Raw genomic sequence first — 13783 nt, 5'->3', positions numbered from 1 at the left:
CTGAAGCTCCACTACTTTGTGACGTATCTCCACCTGACGTGAAGAACTGACTCACTGGAAAAAACCCTGATGCTGCAAAAGACTGCTGCCAGGAGGAGAAATGGGCAACAGAGGATGGGATGGTTGGACGGCATCACTGACTCAGCGGGCATGAGTTTGAGCAAGCTCCAGGAGTTGGCAATGGAGACGGAAGCCTGGTGTGCTGCAGTCCCTGGAGTCGCAAAGAGTCGGACATGACTGAGCAACTGAACTGAAGTTCTCCACTAAATTGAGACTATTTGGCATATGTCACTGAAGCCAAGAGCCCCTAGGATGTTGAAGAACTGCTGGCTAGAACCGAAGTCCGGTGACCGCACAGAGCTGGGCCTGGGGTGGCAGCTGCAGGCTGTGGCTCTGTTTCCAGTGTTGTTTCTGCTGTGAGATGGGAAAAACTAATGGGACACAGACGACTTCAATGGCAGTTTAAGATAAAAGAGAATGAGAAGTCTGAGGCTTGAATGCAAAGACTTAATCTAAAATGATAGGGAAGTCATAATATAAATGTCTCAATTTGTATAATTTACTTTGTGTACTAAAGACCCTGATGCTGGGAAAGGCTGAAGACAGGAAGGGAAGGGGATGACAGAGGATGAGATGGTTGGATGGCATCAGCAACTCAATGCATGGGAGTCTGAGCAAGTTCCAGGAGACAGTGAAGGACAGGAAAGTCTGGCACACTGCAGTCCACGGGGTGGCAGAGTCGGACATGATGGAGCGACTGAACACCAGCGACTTCACTATTAATTCAGGTCAAAACTCAGGGCTTTGTGAGACCCAGAGTAAGGTTAGAGAAAATAACACATCAATATGCTGTGTCCTTTTGTCCACAGGCTCACTTTCAAAGGACAACTGTTTCAGCTGAATAACCTGCGACGCTTTTCTGTACATGGATCCTTCGCTGTCTGCAGGAACTCATGTGTGTAAAGCGCACCAAGTGGGCATTGTTTAGAAGGGCCTGGACGGAACAAAGAGGCTTTTTCAGGTCAGAGGGAACAGATGGAGAAACAAGCTTATCTGGAAAACAGCGCAGTTTCTCCCCACGACCACTCAGCTGATCACCTGCCTGAGGAAGATCCAGCCAAGTGCTATGAAAACAGCAGCCCGAAAGCCGCAAAGAACCCTTCCGTGCTTTGTGTTGGTCTTGGCTAAACTTATTTCGTCACCTCAAATATTTTTTACCAGGAACAAGCAATCAGGACCCACTAGAAGGCATAATCTGGTGGAGAAAAACAAACAGAACCCTGTGAAAATATTTCCCAGGGTCAGAGCACACCGACAGCCTCAATTAGTGGCCCCTAAGGGGCTTCACCATGTCCTGCTGCGCTGTTCTGTGCCTGCTCTCTCATTTCATAACAGGAGAAGCCCTGTGAATCTCACTCTGCCAAAAAACACACATGCTTCGTTTCACAAGCTCAACATTTCAAGTTATACTGGATTTCTTGTGCCTGTGTGTATTCAAAATGTGGTCACCGGCCCAGAAGGGGCACCCCTGGGGAGACTGTGAGGAATGCAGACTCCCAGGCCCCGCTCCAGGCCTCCTGAGTCACAACCTATGTTTCAGCAAGACCCCCACGGGCTCTGTAGGGATGTCAGGGTTTCAGGAGCACTGCTGCATTCTTCAACCTGGTTTCACAGCAGGATCCTCTATGCAGCTTTAAAGCACACACGTAGGAGCCCAGCGAATGTTCCCTTTAGAAGTCACATGGGAGCTGGCTCCAGCTACCTTTTCCAGTAGAAGAAGGAGCCTTACTGCTACCACTCCACACTCATTTTATTCACAGCTGCACATCTCCTCCCCTCAAAATTCCACTCCATTTTCCACTTCCCATGTCCCCAGGGCCCCTTGTAAATGGTCCCCTTCTACCTGCTTTTTCCCACCTTTTCAATTTCCTCTCTAAAATACGCTGAGTAAACAAAAAGAGATCTGAAGATAATTTTGTTGTATATACAACAAAAATGTCTCCTCCTGGACCGGAGGAGCTCGAAATATTTTCCGTGCTTACTTAATCAAGGTGCTATGCTGCCTGGAGAGAGCCAGGCTCTCTTACTTCCTCAGTTCAGTTCAGTCGCTCAGTCCTATCTGACTCTTTGCGACCCCATGGACTGCAGCACGCCAGGCCTCCCTGTCCATCACCAACTCCAGTTTACTCAAATTCATGTCCATCGAGTCGGTGATGCCATCCAAACATCTCACTTCTGTCGTCCCCTTCTCCTGTCTTCACTCTTTCTCAGCATCAGGGTCTTTTCAAATGAGTTAGTTCTTTGCATCAGGTGGCCAAAGTATTGGAGTTTCAGCTTCAACATCAGCCCCTCCAATGAATATTCAGGACTAGTTGGATCTCCTTACAGTCCAAGGGACTCTCAAGAGTCTCCTCCAAAGACACAGTTCAAAAGCATCAGTTCTTCAGCACTCAGCTTTCTCCACAGTCCGACTCTCACATCCATACATGACTCCTGGAAAACCGATAGCCTCGACTAGACGGACCTTTGTTGACAAAGTAATGTCTCTGCTTTTTAATATGCTATCTATGTCTAGTCAAGGCTATGGTTTTCCTGTGGTCATGTATGGATGTGATAGTTGGACTGTGAAGAAGGCTGAGTACTGAAGAATCGATGCTTTTGAACTGTGGTGTTGGAGAAGGCTCTTGAGAGTCCCTTGGACTGCAAGGAGATCCAACCAGTCCATTCTGAAGGAGATCAACTCTGGGATTTCTTTGGAAGGAATGATGCTAAAGCTGAAACTCCAGTACTTTGGCCACCTCATGCGAAGAGCTGACTCATTGGAGAAGACTGTGATGCTGGGAGGGATTGGGGGCAGGAGGAGAAGGGGACGACCGAGGATGAGATGGCTGGATGGCATCACTGACTCGATGGACGTAAGTCTGAGTGAACTCCGGGAGATGGTGATGGACAGGGAGGCCTGGCATGCTGCATTTCATGGGGCTGTAAAGAGTCGGACACAGCTGAGTAACTGAACTGAACTGAACTGAGGTTGGTCATAACCTTCCTTCCAAGGAGTAAGCGTCTTTTAACTTCATGGTTGCAGTCACCATCTGCAGTGATTTTGGAGCCCCAAAAAATAAAGTCTGTCACTGTTTCCCCATCTATTTGCCATGAAGTGATGGGACCAGATGCCTTGATCTTAGTTTTCTGAATGTTGAGCTTTAAGTCAACTTTTTCACTCTCTTTCACTTTCATCAAGAGGCTCTTTAGTTCTTCTTCACTTTCTGCCATAAGGGTGGTGTCATCTGCATATCTGAGGTTATTGATATTTCTCCCGGCAATCTTGATTCCAGCTTGTGCTTCCTCCAGCCCAGCGTTTCTCATGATGTACTCTGCATATAAGTTAAATAAGCAAGGTGACAATATACAGTCTTGACGTACTCCTTTTCCTATTTGGAACCAGTCTGTCGGTCCATGTCCAGTTCTAACTGTTGCTTCCTGACCTGCATACAGATTTCTCAAGAGGCAGGTCAGGTGGTCTGGTATTCCCATCTCTTTCAGAATTTTCCAGTTTGTTGTGATCCACACAGTCAAAGGCTCTGGCGTAATCAATAAAGCAGAAATTGATGTTTTTCTGAACTCTCTTGCTTTTTCAATGATCCAGCGGATGTTGGCAATTTGATCTCTGATTCCTCTGCCTTTTCTAAAACCAGCTTGAACATATGGAAATTCATGGTTCACATACTGTTGAACCCTGGCTTGGAGAATTTTGAGCATTACTTTACTAGCGTGTGAGATGAGTGCAACTGTGTGGCAGTTTGAGCATTCTTTGGCATTGCCTTTCTTTGGGATGGGAATGAAAACTGAATTTTTTCAGTCCTGTGGCCACTGCTGAGTCTTCCAAATTTGCTGGCATATTGAGTCTAGCACTTTCACAGCATCATCTTTTAGGATTTGAAATAGCTCAACCGGAATTCCATCACCTCCATAGCTTTGTTCATAGTGATGCTTCCTAAGGTCCACTTGACTAGGCATCCCAGGATGTCTGGCTCTAGGTAAGTGCTCATACCATCATGATTATCTGGGTCATGAAGATCTTTTTTTACAGTTCTTCTGTGTATTCTTGCCACCTCTTCTTAATATCTTCTGCTTCTGTTAGGTCCAGACCATTTCTGTCCTTTATTGAGCCCCTCTTTGCATGAAATGTTCCTTGGTATCTCTAATTTTCTTGACGTGATCTCTAGTCTTTCCCATTCTATTGTTTTCCTCTATTTCTTTGTACTGATTACCGAGGAAGGCTTTCTTATCTCTCCTTGCTATTCTCTAGAACTCTGCATTCAAATGGGTATATCTTTCCTGTTCTCCGTTGCCTTTTGCTTCTCTTCTTTTCACAGCTGTTTGTACTTCTTCAGAGTTTTGCTCAAAAGTCAGCTTCTCCCGAGGCCTCAGAGATAAGCTTAGCTAACAGGTCAACCACCACCCCACGTTTTATGCCCTTCTTGCCTGCTTTATGCTATCTCCTTGGCCCTTATCACCATTTAGCATACAATGTGAGTTTCTGGTTTATCAGGTTTGATTCATCAATTTACTTAGAGGTAATTACTGATTGTCCTCCTGTGCTGGGTGGGCCCTGCTCTAGGTACTGGGCAGGCATGAGTAAACAGGACAACCCAGACCCCAGCTCTCTGGGACGGGCATTCTGGTAAGAACACATGCTGTGGCTTCTCCAGCTCAAGAAAAACAATCTCTCTGCTTGATCCCCCTTTTCCTTCTGGCCTCTACCCTGTTTCTACTTTATTTTCTAGGAAAACTCATCAAGAGATGTCTATACCCACTCCTGTCTGCAGACTCTCTCCTCCCACTGATGCTAACAGGCTCCCGCTCCAGGCCAGCCACTGCCGCTCTGACAAACTGTCCAGGTCACCGATGGGCCCTTGTGGCTGACCTGGGCGGCCCGTTCTCAGGCCTCCCTCCCGTGGCCACCCAGCAGAGTCTGAGCCAGGTGGTCACTCTGTCCTCCTGGGGGCCTTGCAGGCTTGCTGCCAGGGCGGCACTGTCTTCTGGTTCTCTTCCTTGCTCTCCTCTGCTTATTCCTCCTCTCTCCACGATCCGTGATACTGGAGGGCCCTGGGGCTTCTCATCTACACCCACCTCTGTATCTTTCGTAATTGTGTTTTAAAAGCCACCTCTACATTTGTAGCTCACGACGGGTGTAGCTTCAGCCCCGACCACACCTTAATGTTTGGACTTGTATGTCTAACCACCTACCCAAATCCCCAGTTGGAGGTCAGGGAAGGGAGGCATCTCAAATTTGTCCAAAGAGAGTGTCTAATCTTCAACTCCCACGTGAAGTGCAGTAAATACTGGCTAAGGTATTCTAAGGTTTAGTCGGGTAGATAAACAAAATTGTGAGATAGCCTATGATGGAGTACGACTCAATAATAATAGTAATGAACTATTGATACACGTACCAATATGGATAATCTTAAATACGTTTTGCTGAGCTAAAGAAGCCAGGCATAGAGGACGACACACTATGTGAGATCATATGAAATTCTAGAAAAGGCAAATCTAATCTATCATGAGAGACAGCACATCAGTGGCTTCCCAGGGCCCAGGGTGGAGAAGACCATCTGTAGAGGGGTGGGAAGGAACTTGTAGGTGATGAAAATGTCTGTATCTTAACTGTGGTAGTACATACACAGGTGACTCCATCAACCAAAATCCATCCAACAGGACCTTAAAATGCATCAATGTTATTACTGTAAAGGTTACCTGAAAAAGGTGATTAAAAGTAAGATGGCTTATTTGTTTGGAATATATAATGGCCTAAGTGGACTCTGGAGCAGCTCTAAAGATGTTAGAGTGCCGAAACACAGGGCAAGAGTGTGTTGTGGCAGGAGTGTAAACTGGTGTGGCCACGGCAGAAAACAACAGAGAGGGTCCTCAGAAAGCTAAGAACAGAACCGCCCAGTGACCCAACAGTTCCACTCCAGGGTATGTATCCAGAAAAAACCAGAAAGACTAATTCAAAAAGATGCATGCATCCAATGTTCATCCAACGTTCACAGCAGCACTATTTACAACAGCTAAGACATGGAAGCAACCCAAGGATCCATCAACAGACAAATGGAGAAAACCGCACACAAAACCCTCAGAATGGGAGAAAAGATTTGCAAACGACGTGACCAACAGGGATTAATCTCCAAAATTTACAAACATCTCACATGGCTCAATGCCAAGAAGAAAACAAACCACCCAATCAAAACAGCGGGCAACATTTCTCCAAAGAAGATACACAGATGGCCAAGACGCACAGGAGAAGATGCTCAACGTCATTAATTATTAGATGGTCAGAATGGCCATCCTCAAAAAGTCTACAAACAATAAATGTTGGAGAGTGGGTGGAGAGAAGGGAACCCTTCTACACTGTTGGGGGCGATATGATTGGTACAGCCACGCTGGAGATTCCTTGGAAAAAAAAAAGCCACCGTCAGATCCAGCAGTCCCACTACGGGACGTGTATCTGGAGCAAAGCATGGTTCTGAAAGGACACGTGCAGCCCAGTGTTCACTGCAGCACTGTTTACAGCGGCCAAGACATGGCAGCGGCCTAATGTCCACTGACAGAGGAGTGGGTAACGAAACTGTGGCATGCATACACAGCCATCAGAAGAGAGTGAAATAATGCCATCTGCAGCAACAGGCATGGACCTGGAGATGATTATACTAAGTGAGGTCAATCAGACAACGGCAGTATCATACGGTATCACTTATATGTGGTATCTAAAGAAATGATCCAAATGAACTTACCAAGCAAAGAGACTCAGACTTAGCCAACAGACTTGTGACTCCAGTGGGGAGGTGGGGAGGGAGAAGGATGGGCTGGGAGTTGGGGGTTAGTAGACGCCAACTATCACCTTTAGAACAGATAAGCAAGACCCTACCGTATAGCACAGGGAACTGTATGCGGTCTCCTGGGATAAGCCGTCACGGACAAGCACATAAAAAAGTACTGCATGTGTGTGGCTGAGTCACCCTTCTGTATAACAGAAATTAGCACAACACTGTACACAGCTATACTTCAACATTAATGAATAAATAAGTAAGCATCTCTATCAACTCTCTTCAACTCATCAGAGTGGAATAATAAATAGCAAAGGTTTTATCACACAGGATAACAAGTTCAATGTAGAGCAGTATTTTCCTTATGAGTTATATAAGCCATAAACAAATGATCATTAAACACTAATATGACTCAAAACGGATCATGAGGAAAAAATGAACACTTAAATTCTGAGCAGAGGAAATTAGTAACAAAATGCATTTTATTTTTGTCCATAAAGGTCTGAGTTGTAATTTAGCAGGAGCCTTGAGTATTCACGCTAAACTAAAGCTGCATTGTGGCAGCCACTGTGCACAGCTCGTAGAGCTGGGACTGAAAGTTCACTCAGGGCTTGAGGCAGCCTTCTTACAAATGCAAAATACAACAACTAAAAAGGCTTTCTTAGTTAAATGAGATAAGTCTTAAGACCAGGAAAATGTTAAAAAAAACCACATTTCACTACTGCATTTTGCTAAGCACAGGAGTTACACACAGTGACACAACCAGGCAAAAACGTATTTATATGGTGAAGAATCATCATGTTAATTTATGTCAAAAAATGTCATGTTTGTTTATCTTAATGCAGGGCATAGTTAGGTTTTACAGGATCATAAAGACTTTTGATTTATTATTGAACTGGATATACAGAATATTTCAAAGTTGCTATCAAAAAAGAAAAAAATACTAAGTTGAAATTCTACCTAGCGACATAGGTTTTTCAACATAACTTTCTTCCCTATGCATCAAACTAAGGCAAGAAGAAAATTTATGGTTTTTAAAAGATACCAAGCCATTAAAAAAAAAAGTCTCTCTCTGAATTTAATAGAATATCCTGGCCCATCAAATAATGGAATAGTTTTTGGGGAGAGAATGAATTCTGGCCTGAAGTAGTATGGTGTGTGACTGGAATCCTCAGTGAAAGCTCGAGAAGGACACAGAACCCCAGGAGCAGCCTGCATAGCGGGGACGGTGAGGCGCAGCCATGCAGGAGTGCTGACTCATGGCCGGCTCCTTCTCCCTCGCTTCTCCCATCCTGCCACCTCTTAAACACTGCCTTCTGTGTTCTTTTTGGGGGGAGTTATCTTACCCTTTATCATTTGTTCCTTCAGTATTTTAATATAAAACCTACAAGAAAAACAACAAATTCAAGGCTAGTATTAAAAGCTTGAAAAAAAATAACAAACCTTTTCCTCGAATCAGTAAACTCTTCTTGGTGAATAGAATCTTGTGGAAGTGGGAATGATTACTTTCTAAATAATGTGTTAAAAGCAAGTACTTTATTTCTGAAGCATTAATGCCTTATGAACTTTATTTTTGTTTATCCTTATAGTATATTGATGCATCATCCAAGTACAGATACCAGATACCTAATTTCTAATGATTTATCCCAAAACAAACACAAGAAAAGCAGGCCAACGGAAATATAATCAAATCCTCTTGAAAATGAAGCTACTGTACATGTACCTAAATAAATAAACTATAATCAAAAGCTGAATCTCAAGTCTAGTAACTGATTCTATGTTGAATAGAGATCTTTAAAAAAGTGTTCTCATTCAACATATAATTTAATAGAATATTCTGTAAACTGAAGTGTAAAGGTTACATTTATTCTGAGTCCAGATACTTTCTCAACTCTAGAAGTACAAGGATGCTCTGCCTTCTTCATCAGTAATACAGATTTATGAAAATGTATGCTGCAAAAAATGTCTGACTGAAGGAGTTAATCAAATCCTCACGTTCACTGTTAACTTTCATTATAATTGGTAAAAATGATGCCTATAATAGATGGCATTCACATTTTCAACAAATTTATATATATTTTTTTGTTGATCACATAGAGAAAACAATTTACATTTCATTTTTTAAAATAAGGTTTATTTATAATAAACTATCTTTAATAATTCTATATTTTCATTCTAGGGAATGCATAACTGTAGACAAAGCTAGCTTTAACACATATTGAAAAGGTGTACTCTTTATATTAACGCAAAACGTTAAGTCTTTCTTTACTATAAAGAATTCTCACTGCCTTTGAACTAAGAATCTGGAGCACTCGCAGAGAGGAGTTTGGGATGACCAGCCAGAATCAGTCAGGAGGTTTTCTCTCTTCTCAATTAGGTAACTGAAATAGGAACTCTAGCTCTAAATATCATAAGCAAAGTCTAAATCTTCGAAAAATAAAGAGGGAATATAACAAACTGCTTCAAATACATGCCTGAGGTGAGAAAGGGCTTGCACTTTCATATTGCGGCAGCTTCCAGATGAAATCATCAGTTTTTAATCTTCAGGTTCATATCTGGAAAGAGATATGTATTTAATTAAGAGCATAATGTCAATTGTTGTACCAAGTGAGTCTACCTGAAACACTTCCAGTGATTAAGCCAGTAATGTTGCATCCTTCATCTACAATCACCGCTGTGGTACAAGTCAGATTCGTGCAAGGCATGATGGGGGTGAGTCGGAGGATTCCTGGACCAGAGAACGGACCAGATAACCACTGACATACCATCAGGCTCTAAGTCTCTACCATGTGTGGCATCTACACCCATGTCAGCTTAGTAGATTATTATTTAATTGAAGGCCTGATGGACACAAACAGCTGATATGACCTTGTGAGTACAAGGTTAACCAACCCCCTTCTCTAAGGAGAAGTTTGAGCTGGGATTCACTTTTCAGCTCTGGTACCCTGGAACTCTGATAAAAGTAAAATGTCAGCTGAGTTTCCAGGCAGAACCACTGATGGCAGAAATGACCCTGATTAGAAGACTCCATCTGGACCACAAGAACTGTGGCCAACCATACATCCACGGCAGAAATCAGGGCTTCGGCTTCGCCGTGTGCAGTGAGTTCCTGGACACATCCCCGCCAGAGTGTCACGTAGCTGTGCCAGAGACAGCGCTCCTACATGGGGCATGGACTTCTAAGGCACGCGGGCTCTGGCATCCACACACGGACCTCACTTGGTAGCACCTGGATTGTCACGTGGGGGCTTCTCTGGTGACTCAGATGGTAAAGAATCCACCTGCCAATGCAGGAGGTACAAGAGACTCAGGTTCGATCCCGGGGTTGGGAAGCTCCCGTGGAGAAGGAAGCAGAAACCCACTCCAGTATTCTTGCCTGGAAAATTCCGTGGACAAAGGAGCCTGGCAGGCTACAGTCCACAGGGTCACAAAGAGTCAGACACAACTGAGCAATTAAACCACAAAAGTGTCACGTGGGAGCACAGTGTGAGCAGGCCCTGGACTGCAGCAAGGACACCGCTGAGCAGCAACGCCTGGCGCTGCCCTGTCCAGCATCCTGCTGAGAGAATGCGGGGCGAAGGCAGCCCAGTGTGGCCCTGAGTGACCCCAAGGGTCCAGCTGAACCTGAAAAGAAACCCGAGGGGGTGTGGCGAGTGAGGCCTGGCAGGAGCCCCTTTGCCCTCCCCACACAAGGCCGCTGGACTGGATGACAAAGCAACTCCCCACGGGTCTGGCCTCTCCGGACACGAGATCAGACTTAATGGAGGACAGACGCCAACCCGGCAGGGGGACAACCCAAGCGGCAGGATCAGCACAGCTTACTTTGCCAGTCTTTTCCTCAGGTCTTTGATTTGGTCATTCTTCTTGGTAAGAATCTCCTTCATGTTTCGAAACGCTGCTGTTTGTTGGAATTTCTTTTCTAATTCCTACACAGGGAAAAATTTCAGTCCACTAATAAGAAATAGTTAAGGAAAGAAAGAACACATTTGATGAAAATATACAGTTTTGCCCTAATTTACTAATATTCTGCTTATTTTCTAATTTATTTTTAATGTATTTATATAAAATTAAGACTATTGAAACTTTAAAAATAGATTCTTTCAAGTGAGAAGCCAATAAAATGGTAACATTTCCCAAGTACAATATTAACAAATAACTCAAACATACTATGCCACAGAGATAGGAAATCTATTTGAAACAGTTAATTCATTTTCAGGTAAAATAGACATGCTCTTCTTTCTAAATCCCAAAGTAGTGCCAGTTTCTTAGGAAGAGGATTTTAAATTTAATTACAGTTTAGTATATTCGTAAGAGTCTAATCCCTAAAGTGAAAAGAACAGTTCTCGGCATACTGCTTGTAAATTAAGAAACAGGGACAGACCCCTTCAGGAAAACACCCGCCAAGCCTCTGCCGACTGTGAGCAGGATAGTCAAGAGCAACGCGGGGGTGCTGGGTGCTGGCTGTGCGCACGCACCAGGAGGAGCACAGGCTTTCTATCACCTCAGGCATTCTGGTGTCAAAGAGCAATCTTTCTACCAAAAGGGGTCAGTCTTTTAGAACACAAAGTGCCTAACACCTTGAGAAAAAATAAAGTAAATCTGCAGCTATCTGCATTTCCCTCAGTCACAGTGCATTCATCGCTCAGGCCCATGTGGACAGACAAAGCTGACCTTCTCAGCCATGCTCAGCTGCTCCTGGACCCTCAGGAGGTCGTGCTTGGCCGTCGCTAGATTCTCTTCCAGGGATTTCTGGTTTTCTGTCTGGTCATTAAGTGTCTTCTGAAACTCACTCTTCAAAGCAGCAACTGTGTTTTCCAAGTCACTCAAGTCCTGGGCCTTTATAAAATCCTGTGAAAAATACATACATCCACATAAGTTCACGCTGACACCCTAAACAGCAACGGCTTTAGGCTCAACACCTCAGGGATGGAAAGAGGGGAGGCTGTGTGCTGCGCGTGCACGCCAGCCTCCCCCGCCGCTGCAGTCCCGGAGGGTCACTCGGCACCCAGTGCCTGGTCACTGCACAAAAGCATGGCCACTCAGCGGTCACGGATTTCCAAGTGTGTCAAATATGATTTATGAGCTCTTGGGACTCCAAAGGGAGAATGAGAGAGGTGAGATCCTAAATTTGACAAGGCTGTGTTTCCCAGAGCTGGGGTGACATGTTTCACAATATTATAAGAGCCTAATTAATGCTTATTGAGTATATGGCTTGCTACATTTATAAGACTAAATTTTTTACCTTAATTTGAGATACACATATTCGTACACTTTGTCTGTGTAACATAAGCAGTTGGATCTTCTCTCTACTTGGATCATGTTTTCTACCAGATACCATTTATAATGTAAAGAAGAGTAATATTAATAAGACAAGAAAATGGTCTCTCATTGCTAACTACGAAGATGGAACACTACTATCAACAAAACAAAAATGCCTTATTTTGAAATCCGGTCTTGAAATGATTTTACTTCACTGTATCTCTGTACGCATTTTGCTTTTGCCAAATCTTAAAACAGTAAAATTGGAGCAAAGTCTTCAATGGCTTATAAAACAAATTTAGCATCCAAAAATGCAACTGTTTTACAGAGTATTCAGCTGTTTTATAAATTTATGGTCCTTGGTATATAATGATTGAAAATCATATATATTTCCTTTCATTTTAGCCATGTAAGAAGTATCCTTTTATTTTAAAAAAGAATCTATAGATGAAATAATGTAATGCCTGAAATTCGTTTCAAAAAAACACGGGGGAGAAGAGAAGAAACTAGAGGTTAGCATCAAATAGGCTGGCCACGCCGTGGCGACTGAGCGGGAAAGCTGAGTGGCGAGTGCCTGGCTTACATTACACTATTCTTCTATTCTTATACATGTTCGAAAGTTTCCACAGAAAAACGGTAGCCAACGTCTAATGAAGCAAGTTCGGGGATTATTTGGTAGACATTTACAATGGCACTAAACCCACTAGGCAAGTCAGTGCTGCAATGAAGATTCAGTCAAACAGCCCTGCTGACGGGGTCCTACTACAGCATCTCATCTCGGTGCAAAGGCCACACGAGGCAGAACTGTGCCCACGATGACTTCCAGGGTGGCGCGGGACTCGGGCACTCCGTTCAGACAAACCTAGAGAATTTTAACACTGAATTTCACTGTTTCACCCAAGCTCTGCTAGATACAGATGGATCTGAAGATGCGCAACTAATAAATTCATTTCATTTTATCATACTCCCAAAGGGAAATTTAAGTAAAAATAAGTTCTGTATAATAAAACCCAAATTCAAATCCCTGGTGGCGCAGTGGTAAAGAACCCACCTGTCAAAGCAGGAGGCCTGGGGTTTGACCCCTGGGTCGGGAAGATCCCCTGGAAGAGGAGATGGCAGCCCACTCTGTATACTTGCCTGGGAAAGCCCATGGACAGAGGAGCCTGGCGGGCTACAGCCCATGGGATTGCAAAGCCTCGGACAGGACTTAGTGCTAAACCACAACAATAAATCCAATTAACTAAGAACCTTTCCATTCTTCTCTCTTTCCTACTGGAACTGGAATGGGAAAGTCAAAGGGAAAAGAACTTAAAAAAAAAATTAAGCAAATATGAGATGCCCATGTGCTCTGGGACACGTGGAGCACGTGAGCCATGCATGTCCCCCTCTGCCCTGAGCAGGCGCTCACGCAGCCTTTCCTGGACAAGTCTGTCTCGATGCGGGGCAGCGGTGGCGGCCTCTTTCTCAGGGAGTGGCTGGTGGTGGGGCATGATAGTAACTAAGACTTCATATAAGTTTCTAACTTGATTCTATCTGGAAAATGTGAAAAAGCTAAGACGGATTTCACCTTTTGATTCCCGTGCTCAAGCTGTAAATCTTGCAGTGCTCTCTCCAGCTTTGACTTCTCATCCAATGCATCTGTTGCCTAAAATCAAAAGTAAACAGAAAACATTCAATATTCAATCTGTAAGGAATGC

The 13783-nt window shown here is 43.9% G+C and overlaps 1 protein-coding gene across 3 annotated transcripts in view; it reads right to left on the bottom strand.

Moving 5' to 3' along the window:
- Nucleotides 1–7291: 7291 nt before the first annotated feature.
- LZTFL1 (leucine zipper transcription factor like 1) overlaps nt 7292–13783 on the bottom strand; it is an 84936-nt gene continuing 78444 nt past the window's right edge. For 2 of the 3 annotated variants that reach the window (XM_042236380.2, XM_004018517.6), the window contains 4 exons: nt 13654–13731; nt 11499–11675; nt 10650–10753; nt 7292–9382 (listed from right to left, as the gene is read on the bottom strand). In XM_042236380.2, the coding sequence (XP_042092314.1) occupies nt 9364–9382; nt 10650–10753; nt 11499–11675; nt 13654–13731 (378 nt within the window). In that variant the 3' untranslated portion in view covers nt 7292–9363. The remainder of the gene's footprint in view (nt 9383–10649; nt 10754–11498; nt 11676–13653; nt 13732–13783) is intronic. The other variant, XR_001022818.3, reaches the window with a different exon arrangement.

The sequence above is a fragment of the Ovis aries genome, chromosome 19 (genome assembly GCF_016772045.2).
Source record: "Ovis aries strain OAR_USU_Benz2616 breed Rambouillet chromosome 19, ARS-UI_Ramb_v3.0, whole genome shotgun sequence".
Classification (NCBI taxonomy): domain Eukaryota; kingdom Metazoa; phylum Chordata; class Mammalia; order Artiodactyla; family Bovidae; genus Ovis; species Ovis aries.
Note: the sequence above shows the minus strand (reverse complement) of the source record. Positions and strands in the feature narration are given on the sequence as shown.